Source organism: Stylophora pistillata, chromosome 10 (genome assembly GCF_964205215.1).
Source record: "Stylophora pistillata chromosome 10, jaStyPist1.2, whole genome shotgun sequence".
In the NCBI taxonomy this organism is placed as follows: Eukaryota; Metazoa; Cnidaria; class Anthozoa; order Scleractinia; family Pocilloporidae; genus Stylophora; species Stylophora pistillata.
The window spans coordinates 26837147-26855170 of record NC_142528.1 but is presented as its reverse complement, the minus strand read 5'-3'; the positions used below and the strand labels follow the sequence as shown (position 1 = coordinate 26855170).

General features: G+C 38.8%; 1 protein-coding gene and 1 non-coding gene across 2 annotated transcripts; both read right to left on the bottom strand.

The window, feature by feature from the left end:
* Window positions 1-976: 976 nt before the first annotated feature.
* Window positions 977-10933, bottom strand: LOC111323337 (protein ecdysoneless homolog). Its single transcript, XM_022926664.2, has 17 exons — window positions 10707-10933; window positions 9880-9997; window positions 9559-9646; window positions 8317-8492; window positions 7649-7790; window positions 7491-7541; window positions 7115-7243; window positions 6951-7007; window positions 6217-6288; window positions 5953-6038; window positions 5490-5581; window positions 4792-4907; window positions 4348-4436; window positions 3577-3644; window positions 3116-3211; window positions 2353-2462; window positions 977-2106 (listed from the first exon to the last, which is right to left on the bottom strand). The coding sequence occupies exons 1-17, from the start codon at window positions 10882-10884 to the stop codon at window positions 1882-1884; spliced, it is 1893 nt and encodes a 630-aa protein (XP_022782399.2). The 5' UTR covers window positions 10885-10933; the 3' UTR covers window positions 977-1881.
* Window positions 10934-11461: 528 nt separating this feature from the next.
* Window positions 11462-15618, bottom strand: LOC111323287 (uncharacterized). The gene is made up of 2 exons (XR_015992656.1): window positions 14983-15618; window positions 11462-12533 (listed from the first exon to the last, which is right to left on the bottom strand). It is a non-coding gene; the product is annotated as an uncharacterized LOC111323287 (transcript).
* Window positions 15619-18024: the final 2406 nt, after the last annotated feature.

The window sequence follows — 18024 nt, the reverse complement described above, 5'->3', positions numbered from 1 at the left end:
CAACAGGCATTTTTTTTGTACCACGTACAATTCTTCAGACCCGGTTGAGGAACCGGAGCTCGGTTTTTGAAATACGGACAATAATTTTGTGTCACTGTACTTTTCGCCGATTCCTCGCCGCTCACCGTTACTAAAATACAAAACACGAGAATTAACTGAACTCTTGAAAATTTTGCCATGCTTCGGGACGCGATGGACAAGGTCACATTCGTTTGAAGTTAGCTATATGGAATACGATACAAGTTTGTGGTTTTTTGCTTAATATTTAACCGCGTCGCTTCCAAAGTAAACACAACGATATATGCACAGTCAACACTGCTATATAAACAGGTCGGTATATGCTGTCATAAATAAAGATAAGGACATTTTCGAAACAAAGAACAAGTGCCGCAAAGGAACTACTTTTGATAAAAGTGATACAGTGGACTTGGACTTCGAAGGGAAATGAAGAAATATGGTTCAAAACAAGTAAAAAACGAATGTCAAGTGACGAATCGAGGAATAAGATGATGCTTTTGTTATATTTGCTCTTCAGGGCCCAGATGTTCAAAGGCCGATTAGCGCTAACCCAGGGTTAAATCTTAATCCAGGTTTTTCTATTTCTCTGTTCAAAACCCATTTTGGGATAATTTTCCCAGTTCTTTATAGAGCATTCAATCATCAAATTGGAGACAAATGGAATTAAACTAACTTTTCTGTTAAAGCTTTCAGATCTGAAATCAAATTTCACACTAACCCTGGGCTATCTTAACCCACCTTTGAACAACGCGACCCTGAATGATAAACATTTGGAAGAGACCTTTGGGTCCACTAAGCTAAGTGAAGAAGTATCCTTAATTACAGTTGTCTGGTGGCTTCTCTACGTCCCATCAAATCAAACGATAAAACAGGAAGTAATCTTGATCTTCTGGGGCCATCTGAGGCCTCTGCGGTTACCGTGTGGATGAAATTTGTTTGAGTGAAGCAAATTGGTCACTGAGATTTTCGGCGTTACTTTATTAGGTAAGCAATTCTTTCCTTCAAGCTCCTGATGCAGATGGACAGGAACGAGAATTGTGCAGAGGAATGGTTACTAGCTAAGTTTTAACTGAGCTATGTGAAGATAATTCCCTTTTGCTGCACCGTACAAAACGTATCTATAAGCCGTCAAACTGGGAAAGTCTCCACTTTCAGACATAGATGGAAAGAAAGAAAAATTCTCAAGGGTTAATGGTAAATCAAGGTAGAAAAAGGATACAAAAAACTAACGCAGATTGCAAACGAAAAAACTCCGGCTGTAATTTACATAATTCTTAGGCCGTGATATACTGTGTCATCATATTGAACAGAGAGAGTTTCTTTCATCTTGTTGCTAAAAATACATGCGGCCAACATTACAACGACTCGTCATATTTCTTTGTAGGAGTTACAACCAAAAATGTCCAGATGTTTTGCTTCGTTTGGTTTAATTTCATAAACGACGGTGCAACAATTATATTCTCTTGACTGTCTTCACTGCAGTAAAGTTACACTTTGTCTTCTCTTGTTTTGTTTTGAAAAACCACGCGTCACCTTAACTTACTTGAAGCACTTAAGAACTACCAACTCCTGAACCACTTTGCTTTCTTGGATCGGTCAAATCCGATGCAAAGTGAATTGTTGTCGAAACTCGATAAGTTTGTTCCCTCAGCTAAATCGCAGTTCCAAAGTACTTCCACGTGTATTCAACTCTGGTCTAAAGATATAAATGTATCTCTCGGACGAAGGCCACAGTTTAGGCGACGAAAATTTGTAGAGCACTGCCCTCACACCAAAGTGTGGTTTTTCTCTTTTTCTGCGCGGATTCAGGCCACAAATCAATCGAAATAAAGAAAGTGAATGATTCACTCCTATTGCGTGAAGTTAACTGGGATCGCTCAAGTCTTTATTCGGCGGAAGCCACACACCCATCGAATTAAGGATATTCGATGCTGGACCCGCGAGTCCTTGTTGCGTCGAGAAGGACTCCAGGATGTTTTTAACAAGATTGAAGTCTACGTCGACAGGGGTATCCTCGTCGGAATCGTCCTGAAGTTCACCGGGATGGTTAGTTTGGGTCTGACGAGTTCCTTCAGCTAATTTGCCCTTCTGTGGTTCAGAGAAAATGGACAAAAATTAACTGGATCGAACAAAGAGAGGCTTATCAGACGGATAGAGGGATAGACAGACAAGCGGTAAAACGAATTTGGTGTTAAATCAGGCAACATCCTTCAAGTGAATCAGATTTTTTTTCATTTTCATGATCGTTCTGTCTGATGCTGTATCAACATTGTGCGGAGAGACCGCTGACTAGTCACATGACACGGGAGTGAAATGATTAAAACGTACGCTTACCTTTTCAAAACTTTCTCCAATGGATGTTTGTGCGAGTTCGCTGTCCATCTGTTCCATGACTGTTTTCATTTCTTTGTCGTCCTCGCTCAGGCAGGTATTTTCTTCCACGCCTTAAGGAGAACATTTAAGTTAACTGGCATGAAATCATTGAATTGAGTTTAATTTGAAAAGGCAACTTGGCATGAAAATAATAAATGTTCTGTATTATATGATCGTCTTCAAGGTATAAAATACTTTCCCCCCACCGCTCAGTCGTTGTGCGGCTCATCCTGAGACCTTGATTTGTACATCCCGTAACCAGTTAGAAATAGGCTATTTTACAGTTGTGTACTTGTGTATCTAGTTAGCATGATAACAAAGTAATTTACATTTGAAAAACGGCAACTTCTGTAGGCTCACTCCTGCTCAAAGGCTTGGCAACCAAACACGCAACTGTAAAATGGACTATTGGTTCCTGCGTCAGCGAGAGTTTATGGAGATATGAAGCTTTTGGGAAGTTTGAAGAGCACTCAATAAACTATCGGCTGCGCGCAAGCAACTATTACGCCTCTTCCGTGCTCTCCAAGTTTCCCGCGTGCAACGAAGAATGCAGCTTACGTATAAACCAACCGTTTATCGCACATTTTCGGCGAAAGCCGTTCTTGAGTGACATCAGATTGCTGTCATTCTTTGAACTGCTATTGTAGTGGCAAATTGCGTTGAAAAAATACAAAATAACAGCCAGGCGAGCACGGCCGTAAAAATACATTGGAGGTGTCCTAACCTGGATTGGTGTCATTTTCATCTTCTGAAGAGAAGTCCATATCTTCATCGTCCGCATCAGAATCACTTTCTTCATCTTGATAGCGGACCCCATGACCTGATAATCGATAAATCGATCGCTGTATAACACAAACCTCGTTCACGCTTACTACTTCAAATACAACAACAACAACAACAAAGAAAAACGATTTTAGAAAGACTAGGAAAATTAAAGAAATGCTGAAGGTTCAGTTTATTATCAGATCGCGTTGATCCTGTATAAAACGAGATATATCGCCCAGTTTTTACAAATGTATCAAATACTAAACCGAAAAAGGAGAAAAATACTTTTATAATAAGGCTTACGTGGGGTTGTAGCCTCCTAACTTAGTTCCATATTGGCAAGAGATGTGCATATTGATAAAGCAACAATTTCAATTGTTCTAGAAAGCATTTTGGAACTGATAGAATGCGTAGAAGTACCTAACAAATTCCCAACTGTGTCCATGAAAGAGTCGGCATCAAACTGAACATCTCCTTCTTCAGGATCCCTGCCAAAAGAGAGCAACAATGAACACCTCGACCAGGAAACATTGCCCTACATTTACACTTCACATAACACAAATTACGGTAACAATTGTAATATATTTTTTTCCTTTAAACGATCGATACGAAGCGCTACCTTAGATTTATAAGCACACACGATGGTTTGACGACTAATGTTCAGGACTTTAGATGCGAGATCCACGTTACAATCCAAGCCGAATTCAGCGTAAAAATTGAATGCCGAGGCGAGACTTTCGGAATACAACGGTCAAACGTTATAGAGCCTTGGTGATATGCTTTCAGTGTGTCGAAACCAAGTTGTCTTATAAACAACCCCACGAGGGAGTAAGTCTTGGTGTCTGAAAACTGTAAAGCTTTTTAGGTAAAGCTCTAAACGAAATGTTAAAGCAGCAAGAAACTGGTACTTAAATAAGCTCTGTGTACAAGAAGTCTCGAGTTTTCCTTTTTCATACTTTTGTTTCCCTTTACAGATTTACAGGAACGCATCAATGTTTTTTTTTTTCCTTATTCGTCCGAGCGAAGACTATAAGGACTAACGCTCGAAACGTAACCTTTTTAAATTAACATTCAGTTGATAAACTCAGTTGATAACACTCAGTTGATAAAACCAAATTACCTTGTAACCCCCACCGACGCAGCACCACAGTTTCTTTAGAAACTTACCCCCTTTTATTTATCTTCTCTTACCCTGGAAATTCTGCTCCCTCGTAACTGGATACTTTGTCCACAAACGATTTGAAAGTACGAGTCACGGAATCCAGGTCTACTGAAGGTTCCTGAAACCACAAACAAATTCGATACATTAGTGCGCAATAACGTAACTAAAAATAAGCAGTCTACAGTTAAGGCTTGGCCACTAGTATCCGGAATCCAAAATCGAGCTGTTATACAAAATCCGAAATAAAACACTAGTATGCAAAAGCAAAATTGGCCACATTCCTCTCTACCTGTGGTGAATGCTATCGTATCGGCATTTTTCTCCAAGATTTAAGGATTTGAGGGGCACTTTTTAACTTATGGAAAACACCAAAAAGTGGGTGTATTTTCCCCAAGCACATTTCTTGGATTGCAAAGGGAGAGAAACGAGATTTCATCGCGCTCTTACTTATGAAAGTTACCAGAAGTACATACGGTATGATTGGGCGTGTTTGTGCGGCTGCCTCTTCCAGTTTTTCTTGAGTTTAGATCGCTATACTTTGAAAGCATTTCCTCTAAATCTTGCTCCGTCAAGTTTAACCAGCTGTCATCTGTTAATCCAAAAATTGAACAACAAAAAGTTATCATCGATTTGTTTCAAAAACCGATTTATTTCATCAAGTTTCGGAGTTGTCACTTCCATGAAGCAACAAAGCTCTTTCCAATTGGTTGACGTAAGACCAACATCAAAGGAATTACAACGACCGATCTCAACAGGTTTACCGCGTTCGCGAATTTTGTCACACAATTTATTAAAGGAGAGAGGTAAAAATCTTTTCAGTCGTTTTGAAGCTTCGTAAAAAAATTCCCTAAACCCTTAAACTCCCAGAAGTGATTAATTAACAAGTAACTTCTCACCATAGTATTCATATATCATACAGCAAACAGGTAACAAGAATATTCAAATTAATCCGGTAAAAGTTATTGTACTGATCTAACACCAAATTCTTGTAACTAATTTCCAAGGAAATGTGCAGGAATTAGAGGAGAGAATTAACATTCAGATCTTTGGAGATCATTATGATACTAGTTAGGGGCAATCAGCACAGACTAAATTTTACGGTATTTCCAAAACTCACAAACTATAAACGGAATCAGGTCAAACTATAGAGTTATCATAGCATTTTTCTTACCGTCTTCCGGGAGCAACTCTTCTGCCTTCATCTTTTCCACATCTATCACAGCATCCTTTAACATTGTCAGAATAATCTGGCCTGGATGTGACCTGTAGTTACAAGACCAACAAATGAAAAAAAAAAGAAAAGTCAGGTCCATTTCACTTGAATAAAATTAGCAAGGGGGTGGTAAGGCGTGAAAAGTAACCAACTATTTGTTGTTCAAGGAAAAAGCGTTTTCAGATGATCTGCCGCAACAACCAATGAATTCAAGTTAAAAGCCACTTGGCGTATGATAAATTAAGGATAGGAGAACACCTCAAAACTTGCCAAAAAAAGTTTTTTCCCCAAGAGGACTTAAATGTCTTGTTTTTTTTGCCTCCAGGTCACTATAGATCGCTGCAAGGTTTGGGGATTTTTCATCCCAAACACTTTCCCCCGTCTTGTGGAAGCAACAGAGCGATGAATTTGCTGGACAAACCTGTTTTGAGTCATGAAGTTCTCACTGAATTGCTGCTTGGCCTTCTTCAGAAGATCCTGGTACAATTTTGAGCCTTCAATTTCTCCCTGATACATAAACATGAGACAGATGAAAGGAAATCTTCCAATACAGTCCTAGCAAGTTTATTACAAGACAGAGTATTGCAAATATTGAATTTCTAAAACTCCTTTTTAATTGCCAATTTTGTTATCTGGTGTATGAGGGTCATGAAAAAACAGAGCAGATGTATGCATCCCCACTAACCTTGAAATAACCTTGTTCACTCAAACAAGCATGAAATCTCTCCCATTTTGGTCCATTTGGTTCATCTTTCACCTGTGTTGTAAAACAGGTTGTTAAATGTGGGTTCTTGAGAAAGTTCACTGTGCCTCTCTCCACTTCGGAGTGTAATTGGTAACTGGTGAACTAACAGAGAGACCTGACAAATGCCGGAGGGAGGGAGAGGGGGGGGGGGTTTATGGGATGGACCAGCATCACCAAATGGGGTACTAGTAACAATATTTCTGGTTGCATATCAAAACCCCAATAAGCTCCAGCTGAATGGACTGCTTAGCCACCAATACCTAATGTGTGATACTGACTCTTTTGTTCTATGCAGGAGGCAGGGACATAGACAGGAGTTTTCAAAGGGGGGGGGGGGGTCACACCATGTCAAACAGAAGGTACTCACCAGATTGTCATGTTGACCTCCCCATTGTGTTTTACTTGATGTGACAAAAAAAAGGCCTACAAAGGAAGGGTTTACATGCACCCTATGAACCCCTTTAGCTATGCTTTTGAGTGACAGCTTGGTGAAGAAATTGTAGTTTAACACTGAGTCTTAGCTTTAGTTAATTGGTGGACTAGCACAAAACAAGGTAGATACCCTGGAGTCCAAATTTTGTTCTGCGTACCTCTAAAATTGTTTTTGGAACGGCTAAATAATTATCATCAAAGCACCTTTTTGATGAATTACAAAACAGCTATGTTGCCAATACCTTTGAATCCACTTGTCTTTCTCCACTTCTTTTACACAAGATCTGGAATCCACAAGCCTTGAAAAAAAAATAGCATGGTCTGTTTATTGCACTTACATATGTAAACCAAACATAACAAAACTATAATTATAGCAATATATATTTCTTGATCATGACATTATTACCAATTTTAGACCCAACTCATGAGCTTTGAAATGTGGATCAGTAACTGGTGGCAGAGTCCACTCTGATCTCCGGTCTGGCTTGAAGGGTTGTTGGGATAATTGTGCATAAAGGCAACGAGTGAAATGTATCTGGAAATAAAATAATGTAATAAAAATGTTGTTATTCCAGGTAACATGAGTTGGGTGTTGCCATCAGTTTGCATCGTGAAGCAGTTCAGATTTTGGGTGTAGATGTATTTCAAGAATTACCCTTAATCAAAGAGTCTGTCGGCAGAAGACTAAACTTTGCACATCTTAAAAATGTTGACCTTTATGCTTATGTCACCCCTCAGGCATTCCTGCTCATTGAAAAAGGGAATCTTAGAATGCCACATACCCTTGACAGAAGTCTTGTTTTCAATGAGAACTGATCCATTGTTCTACAAGCCTGTAACAAACATAATTTAAATGTTGACATAATTGCATTTAGTTTACATAGTAAAAATATTTAATGAACCTATCAAAAGATTGATAAATAATTGTTGCATAACAAACCTTCATGTCAACAGGATCCCGCCCATAAAATGCCTGTACAACAGGACTGATCAAAGATGGCTTCTGATCAAGAACAAATTTGACTTCTACTGGCACATAGCAGTAAGCACAATGAGTGTTGCTCTGAGAAAGCTCTGGAAGTCTGAGATGGAAAGAAAAAGATGAGAACAATAGCATTAACAATTCTCTCAAGAACCATACAGCAAGTTTCTATAGCATCAAGAAGCTAAAAATGTTGCCCCTCCTTGTAGATATACTGCCTCCCGGTTAGCTCAATGGATAGAGCGCTGAATTGATGTGCGGGAGGTCGAGGGTTCAAGCCCCGGCCAGACCAACACTCAAGGTCTTAAAATAATTGAGAAGAATATGCTAACTTTCTATAACATCAAGAAATGGTTAGATATTCTAGTCTTCTCGGATAGGGACGAATAAATGGAGGTCCTGTCTCCTACAGGGTTAGGGGTAAGAGACGTTAATTTCCCACACATGAGATTACTGTGTGATGGATGTCCTCCCCTGGGGTGGAATGGGTGAGATTTATTGGGTGGACTACTCACATGGTTCGCATACATTCTGTTCTAGTCCTACCCTACTGCGGTAATGCAGTGAAAATGGTTAGAAAATACTAATCAGCTGATAAGATGCCATGCTGCACTATTCTCACTCACATTTCAATCCTTTGCTTGATTGTCTCCTGAATCTGTGCTACTGCTTCAGTGTTATAAGGCCCAAACACTAACTTTAGGGCTTGATGCAATAGGGGGGTACCAGTTGGGTACATTGTCAGTTCCCCTGGAGTGGAGGGAATGGGGATTATGTGAACTTTGCCTTCATGGACAAAAACCTGAAAGTCATAATCAACAAACATTGTTCAGTTTGAATCTAACCAAGATACATCAAGGATATCATCAAAGATCTCTACCCTTCTTTTACATCTGGAACAGGAGATAAAATAATTCTAAAATTGTCTCTTACTTTAACCAGCAACTGAGGATGCTCCTTTCATTAAATCCTCTGAATGGGAAATAGAAATCCTTAACCTTTTCATTCCCAAGATCTCATTTAAATTCTCCTTACTGTTAACCATACAGTTCTCACGATGTTAGTTTGGGGAATTTGGCATTAGATCAAGTAATGTTCCCCTAATTGATATTAAAAAATTATTGGATGAGATTTTTGTGGTATCTGGAATAATCAAGGTCGAGACCTCGATTATTCCGGATATCACAAAAACCTTGTCCAATAATTGTTTTAATATACATTGTTTTAAAGAAAATAACACCAAACGCATTATCATAGCAAATGCAGTTTATTTTCGAACACTTAAAAATGTACAACTGAGTGGTAAACAAATTTTCACAGTTTTATAAAACAATCAAGTGCAGAAAAGTTAAATGCATTTCGAAAGAAAGTATCAATGAAGAAAACTGTTACAGTAGATCTTTTAGTATCTTCCGAATCTTTATCTTCAAGTAATTTCTCAATTTCTCGCTGGGTCGATGAAGCGAATTGAGAAGCCATTCTTACTTTGCTGTCTGTGAACTTGACGTTGCTCCACCGGAAATCATGCATTGCACGCACAACCTACAGATTATTCACTAATCTGTAAGTACAGATAAGTAAATAATCTGTAGGTTGCGCTGTTTCCCAGAATTAACTGTGGGCATTTAGCCAATGAGAAGACAGATGGTGACTACAATGTATAACAATTATAACAATTCTTATCACATTTCTGTTTAACAAATGGTAAACACCACAGTGTACACTATTGAGTTATGGCTGCATGCGGGAGGTTGCTAAGCATGAAAGGAGCATAAGAGTTGTGTGAGGCGATAGCCGAGAGCGACTCTAGCTTCTTGAGTTAGAGTCGCTAAAAAAGCATTGCAGCAGTAACTTTGGTTGAAACTCACTCTGTTCTTGCTGTTGTCTGGATTGAGCCATCTTGGTAGGAAATCAGCTGCCTCAATCAACAGAAATTCACCATCATTATCAGATATACTAATAAAAGAAGAAAATAAAATGAGATGTCGGAATTTTGGCGGGCAAGTAAAGTTTAAACCCTTGGTGAATTGAATTTTCTGTTTTCAATTTACAGTTTACTTCCTCAGAGGTACTCAAATGATTTACATACTTGTATACAGAAACTATTTGGAATGCTGCAGAAATACCCTAGATCTCTCTAACACGACTCTCTATGTAGAGAATATTATTGGCTAAACCTTTTGTCTCACCTTACACACATTTCAGGAAATGCCTTTGAAAGTTTAAAGAGAAGGGATACAATAAACCATTCATCATCAACATTGTCACCAAACTTTGTCCTTCCATAAAGGTGAGCTGGAATATCTCCTGAAAGGAAACATGTCAAAAAAATAAATGTGAGGAAATAGAGAAACACCTTTACTGAAAGATTAAAAGGTACTTAGATCTTGTATCATAAATTTTCTATGTGTATGAGTTCACCATCTCAAAAATCCAATTTCCTCAGCTAGTGAGATAACCCTTGGTAATTTTCAATCCAAATGTTCTTATAATAGTATAATTTAACTCTTGCACATTCAACATTGTGAAAGAAATGAAACAACTGGAACTGTATTAGTTATAACAATGACAAAAAATTAACCATGTAATTCCCAAAAGAGATCCACATGTCAGTTCTCCTTCTAATATCCATACATTATCCAGTAAACAGGTAATGAGAATACTCAAACTCATCAGGAAGAAGTTGTTATCTTGATATAACACCAAAGTCTGGTAACTACTTTACAGGGAAATGTGTAGCAGCTGAAGGGGAGAATTAACAATCAGATCTTGGTAATGAAAGAGGTTAATGATAATTGAGAGGGCAAGGATATGCATTTCAATGGTTAGCTTCAGCAGATCGAAGCACCACTCTCGAGGAACTTCAGTGAAACTGAAACCTGTCTTCTAGTTTAGGCGTAAAGAGAGACTGTGAGAGTAGAATCTTTTTTAAAGGACGAATCATTATCTAAATATTTTATGAAAGTGAACAATAGGGTAGCAATGCTCCGACAGAGTTAACTGCGAAGTTACAAACCTTTTCCAGCTTTGCTCACGAGACAGAAAGGTTCGACCTGCCAAATAAAATTGTCGATGAATGGACTCAGAAAAGCCAGGTAATAAGCCAATAGCGTTTCCAACTTGCTTTCAGTGGCAAAAGAATCCCCATCTCTGACGAAGATTTTGTATTTTACGACGTTTTCCATCATATTCATATAAACGTCGCGAAAACATCACGTCCGTCCGCCATGTTCGATTTCAGCGGCATGCTTATGGGCTCACTTAGTACCCAGTTCTCCGATTTAATAGAGGACGGATGCGGAAGTCTGTTTCCCTGACGTCCGCTTAGTTCTTCTTCGACAAAACCAGTGTCGTCGCCGTCCGTCATGACCGCTTGCTGTTCATGACGTTGGATGCAGTTAAGCTGTCAGGCGGTCGCCGGTGAAAACAAACTTCCGTGCAAAAAACTTTCTAGTGGTAAAATCGACGTATCGCAGGGCATAAGCTAGAAATATTCTTTTCGACTCCCTTATTTTCTCATGTTGATGCCCTCCATAAAAATGTTGCGTGTTTGAATTTGAGAATTATTCTTGATCCGCAACAATAGGCATCGGCAGAAAACTCTCAAAGGATACAGCGCCGAAAAAATTCATTGCCTTATATCCAAAGTCGAGGAGAAGCAGAAAGAGGGTATGGCATGGTATGGGTAAGCTATCGGTTCAATTTTGTTACAATGACTTTAACCATTTAAGATGCCATAAAATTCAGTAAGATGTAAGCATACAAAAGGCGTGAAAGCGTAACTCGTTTATTACCTTACATGCACAAGCAAATAGAATTCTCGAAATAAATAAAAATGTATAAAATCAGATAAAACAATCCACATTAGATCTTGTAACCTTAAGATAGGGCCGTACGAAAATTCGGCTCAACGTCGGAATCAAGTTAATATAACATCCTTTTTTATGTTACGACTGTTATTTTCTGTGACTGTCAGACTTGTCGGCAATATAAAAATGTCATTTCTTGCGTGACCCCGGTCTGTGTGACGCACTGGTCACATTCGAGCGAAAATGGCGTGACGAACTTGAACTAAGACCTTAAAAAAAGTGTGAATCCATGGCTTCAAACTCTCCCAGGTTTAATTTATCCTATCATTACTCATAAAAGACCACCTCAGATCACTTCGTTTGCGAATGTCTATAGTTATGTACCACAAACAGCGAGAAAGACTGGAGCAGAGATATTGAGAACAATACCTCGTGATCCGTTTTCAACTGTCCATTCTTCGCTGATTTCTTGGTCCTTTCTCTTTATTCGGCGCAGCTAATTCTATTCTCATTCTTCTTGAGTCAACATGCATTTGGGAATGTGATTCAAGAAAAAGAAACGTAAACATGAAAACTTCTTGATGCGATTCTTTCGCGTTTATTCTTCCTCTGGCAAGGATCCTACGTCTCCAACTCTTTGAGCTCCTCGTTTTCTGGAACCTTAGGAAGGGACGTCTTCCACGCATGACTTAAAGTGAAACGAATTTCGGGACACGACATAGAGCGTGGGCGCAATTTAGGTTTATCCACTGAGCGCCTTATTTCTGGTGAGCCTGGATGCTTGGGTTTTCCATCCACGTTTAGTTTGTGTAAATGCGCAGCGTACGTATGCATACTGTCCTTCACAGCCGCAAACGGGTAGCTTTTTCTTTTAGGTCTCGGGGATTTGATTCCATTTGTAACCATCTGAGAGTTTTTGTGCTCTGTGACCTTCTTCCGAAGTTGAATCACCTTCTCCAAGAGGTCATCTCTCTGCTTTTCAAAGCGTAATTGAAGTGATTCCTCCGCGAGGTCACAGAGAAATATCTCTAAGTCTGTGCAAAAAACGACAACAAAATCAAATGAATTGGAGGTGCAGAGTAAACGTCTGTCTAGATTTCTAAAGACTATGGACTCAGTATGAGGCGTTAACCACGAGCCTCAGCACACGATGTGCACGCGCTCATAGAAGGGGAGTGCTAGAACAGTATCATTCTACCAACAATTCAAATTCATGCAGTGCGAAGTCTACTTCTTTAACAAGGCATTACCACGACCAACCATTTACCCCGGCCCCTAAGTCATTGCACCCTCCCCCTAATCCGGCTGAGAGAGACTTGGTTAAACGAGGAACCCCTTAGGGTCAACTCTCCGGCTCTATACCCCTGTTAACAATGTAAATTTTTCTCACCAGTATTCCCATCCTAATTTATTTAAGTGCAAATATTGACGTTTCTATGACAGTTTAATTGGAAAGCGGTGGAATGGCGGTTTTAACACACGGTGAACGCCTCTCCTCCGACTGGACCCCACCCGTTAATCCTTCCCACACCCCCAGTCTCTCTTGCCGGAAATGATACCGATAAAAATATCAAGGAACAATTGTCTTAGGTATTCTAAATCTCAAGCAAAAAGAACACTGACTAACTTCAAGTGATTACACTTTTTAGATAAGGAAAGTAATCGTTTTAGAAAATAGATTAGGCAATAGTTTTCGAAGGAACGACTTCGTAATGCCCATAAAATATGTCTTAAATTACATCGTAGCCTATAACTTAATTTGATGAATACAGGCAATTTGAAATTTCCTGCCAGATGTCTTGCATACCAATCATGATATTAATCGCTTTGAAAAATCAAGCACCTGTACATGTAAAGTTTTAACGGATTAATATCCACGAAAAGCGCGTGACCGATTTCGCTGAAACTATCAAACTTGTCATGCAACCTCATTATGCTCGCTGAAAAACACTTTGTGTCCATACTTTGAACCGGAATTCGAATGTCTTTATAGCACGTCCTGAATCTACTACGATAACATATTTTAATTCTACTTTTCAGTACAATTTTGTCCACATTAATACCAAGATGTTTCGAGAAGCAATTAATAAAAATGAAATTAACCAACCACGTTTGGATCAAGTAATCGACGAATCATACATGGTATAAATATAACTTGGTCGTACAAAAAGATAATCCATCATCCGACTAAAATTTTCAATAAAAGACTTTGAATCCTCTTAACAACTCTATGGAATAAAATAATAAATTTATCATTTTTTTTTCACCATCGTGTTGATTTTATCGCGCGTTATTCTCCGTGTCCTGTGTAATTTCAGAACAAAAACAAGCAGTCACACAATTTTGAAAGGAATCACGAATTATAAAAGAAAATATTCATTGGCTTCCCACCGAAAACCATTTTAGATTATTCTTTAAAACGATTACTCCAAATTTAATTTGCATACGAAAGGTTAAACATTCAACATATGAATAAAATAAAAATTGTAGTGGTCTCTAGACTTTGAATTATGTTTTTTGCTTCCGTTCTGCGCCTTTGACAAATTCGAGGAATCGACGGAAATTTGGCATGTTTAGATTTTCGGACGAACGTTCGCTCGATATAAAAACATTACGTTTAATTCCTTCATTGTTATTGTATATCCTTCTATTACTGTGCCATATTATCCAGTTGTTATTATCGAAACACTTGAAGGGTTTTTTTCTTAATATTTAAAAAAAAACGCGGCGTTTGCAGAATTTCGAGTATTCCGTCCGACTATCTAGAATCCCGTTCTGGGAAATAGCCGGGAATATTTCTGTCCTTTTTCGTTTACATTTTAGAGGTATCCTGTCGCACGCCATTGTATAGAGATTGAACATCTAAGGCGAATCAATATAACTGTTAACTAATTTTCCGTCGCCTGCCATTCTATTGTTGCACCGTTTGATTTAAAATCCACTAAAATGTGGAACAACAACGAGAGGAAACGTTTTTCGGAGGCTTTGCCATTTTAACATAAACACGAAAAAATAGCTCGCGAACATTGTTTTTTGAAACCTCTATCAACGGTAAAAGAGGAATAAATATACACAGAAAATTATTGTTGTGCATGGTTTCTTCAACCGCTCATTTGTGTCATTGTCTTCAAGTTTTCGCCAAATTAAAATTGAAAAGAACTACACTTAAAGTACATCGACTCTGAGGAAAAATATAGTAGTTTGTGCGGAAAATTTAGCGCGAAGGCTTAAGATGATGTCTCTATCAACGGCTCAACCAAAGCAAAGAAAAAAACAGTTTAATCCTGAGAGTAATACTTTTACTTGACACGAACATCGCGTTTGTTTACTGTATTCCACGCACGCAAATTTCGAATTATTCTCTGTTCGTCTGCACGATGATAAAAGCTTCAAATCGATCACTTTTTTGGTGGAAATTGTTTTTCTGATCTTACACCGCTGCCAATATCTAACCATTTAGTAGTATTTGTGTCCGCCACGTACCTTTTAGAGTCGAGGAGATTTCATCGTGAAAATTTTGGCTGTCGTCAGGTTCATCAGAAGGGTAATTCATGCTGAACAGCAGATCACTGTGAATAAAGTTTTCGTCGAAGCATAATATTTCTTGGACAGATTGTCCTGATTATAGAAGAACAATTAATCGACGGTCGTTCCTTTATGACTCAATTTCCGTTCTGTTCTCGGCTTGATTCAAGTTGAGATGTTTAGAGTTCAAACTTTTTATCGAACAAGGAGGGCCTGTGGGTGATGTTTTGGTCACGATGTCTCAATGGTTTAACCTTAGATTTTCCACGTCTTGGCGTTTCGATAGGAAAGTGAACAATTGGGATCTACCTTCCGAGTTTCATCACACACCAAGGTGAAATTACAAAACTCCCCTGTCGCAATGACTGGTCGCTTCCACGTTGGCTGTCAAAAAATTTGAGATGGGTAGCAATTTAAATTGCAAAATACTACCTCGCTTGTCACGGTTGTTGATTTAAGACGTCAATTTACCGACGTACACGAGTCCCCCTGGGAATAACTTTGATCTAACCTAACACAGTTTATAAAAGGGCCAACCCAAAGCCGCAGTTTTCCTGAGTCCGACGAAAGAATGTGCGAGCAACGTGTTTGGCTCAAGACGAGCGATTTCACAAACAAATGATGAACGTGCCTAATATTGCTCAAGAAGAAATGAAGTGAAGGGAATTAGGTATTCATAAATAATTTAAGTCGGGTTATTTTGGCCGTAGATCAGTTTAATATCTACAAATTTGTATAAAAAGGGCTCCGGAAATAACATAAAAGCTTTCTCTCTTTTGCAGCTGTCAATGTTAACACCATCTGCCATAATTTGCTTTCGAAACAATTCGTTGTTATGAGAAAAATGTCCGCGGAGCCTGTTGAGTAACCTTTTCTTAACTGATTGCTTTATATTGCTCTTGGGTCGCCATCATGGTAAAATCTTTCCAGATAAGTGGACGATTAGGATTAAATGCAAAGATTGTTATCAACCCCGTAAAATTATTAATGATAGTAATAATCAAAAAACAAAAAACGAAAAAAAAAGCAAAACAAAACAAAACAAAATGAAATATATGCACGAGGGTGTTGTTATCGATGAATAATATTTGTAAGTAACTGATAAATATCACAATAAACTTGGAGCAAATGCGAGAAAAAACATATTACGTCGAAGACTCAATTTGTGTTGCGTGTCAGGAGAAATGTCGTCAAAGATACTTTGACAGTGCGTTTATTAATCACGGGGCGGGGAGGAGGATTTTTTGGGGGGAGCCCATGAGTTCAGGAGCAACGGAGGGGGAAATCAGTTATCACAAACATAGTATGAAGGGGGAAGTAAAGAAACTTGACTGCCAATTAACTGCTAATGAAGAGGGGGGGGGAGGAATACTAAGAATACTACAGAGAAGGATCAGATAAATTTTACTGGGACAGAAACAAAATCCTTCGACGACACTCCCCCTCCATACCCGGCGGTGATAAAATGACCAATCCCTAACTTGCGGCTATAGCACAGAGACAATCAACCTTCCATTAAACTTAACAGTCTCTCAGATTTAACTATTTCAATAATGCCGGGGATTGGTCTCCTTAAGTTTACCGCTGCTGTTTCAGGATTGGTCTTTCGGGGAACCGTGCCTTGAAACGTTGCGTGAAGTTTCTTCCCTTGAAGCAGGTGCTTCATATAATTATTTCCTTTCAACATTTTACACGCGAGTGGAATTAGACTTAATTATTTAAGCTGAGCGCAAGGGACTAGGGGCGAGAATCGCTAAAGAAAAACGATGACTGTTCTGTGGGCTAAGAAAACGATGGGAAGCTAACAAGAAAATCATCACTTTTTAGAAATATAAATATAAAGGCAACACCGATACAACGTAGATAAGTAAATTTTAAGACGGAGCACTATATTTCGGCTGGCCAAACCAGCCTTCTTCAGGTGCAGTGGGAATTAACAGAGAGTTGGGCTGATGCTTCGTAGATAGCTGTATGATGTAACAGCGGAAATATGTAAAACTAATTTGATTGACAATGAGATAACAATAAAAATAGAAATAGTGAGCAAATATAGAAATTAAGTAAGGTAAATTGGATAAATAACTAGAAACTAATACATTTCTTCGCAAGCGTTAAGGCCATCTGGATAAATAGTGTTGCCTCTTGAAATTAAAAAAGCTTCCCTGGCCTTGCGTATCGAGTCTCTCTTGGAAAACACTTTTTCGATGGCGATTAGCTCCATGTCGTGAGCAGAGTGGTTAGGAGAGGAAATGAAGTGTTCTGCCGCTGTAGTAGGTTTAGATTTAGAGTTAGGTTTATCAATGGTACGGTGGTGTTCATTAAAACGGTCTTTTAAACGTCGTTTAGTTTCTCCTATGTATTGTAAGTTACAGCGGTTACACTGAATTAAGTAGATAAGGTTTTTAGTGTCACAGGTCAAGTGAGATTTAATGGGACGTGTTTCGCCGGTAGAAAAAAGGTATAGTTAGTAAGACCGTCAGAGATGTAGGGGCAAGTAACGCAGTTTCTACCACAACGGAAAGAGTCTGGGGGTAGTTGAGGATGGGAAGTGGTAGAATTAGAGGGGAGTTTGGCTGTTACTGTTGTTTTTCAAGACGCATGCGACTAACTGAATATTTTTTCAACGAGAACTGTGACAACTCCAACACTAACGAAAATGACACCCCTTTCCACCCCTTTCCTTTTATGTTAACAGGATGCATAACAACTAAATCATCAAGGAAAGAACAAAACAATACCTCTTACAGACTGACGTAAGACCTGGACGATTTTACATCTTATCCAAAATACACAAACCCGGTAATCCAGGACGCCCTATTGTCTCATCCAATAGCAATCCCACTGAACGGATATCCCAGTTTGTTGACCTCTACCTCCAACCACTCGTTCATAAACTACCATCTTACATCAAAGACACCAATGACTTCCTCAACAAACTGTTTTACATTGGTAATTTGCCCCCTAATTCTTTACTGGTTACACTTGATGTTTCATCCCTCT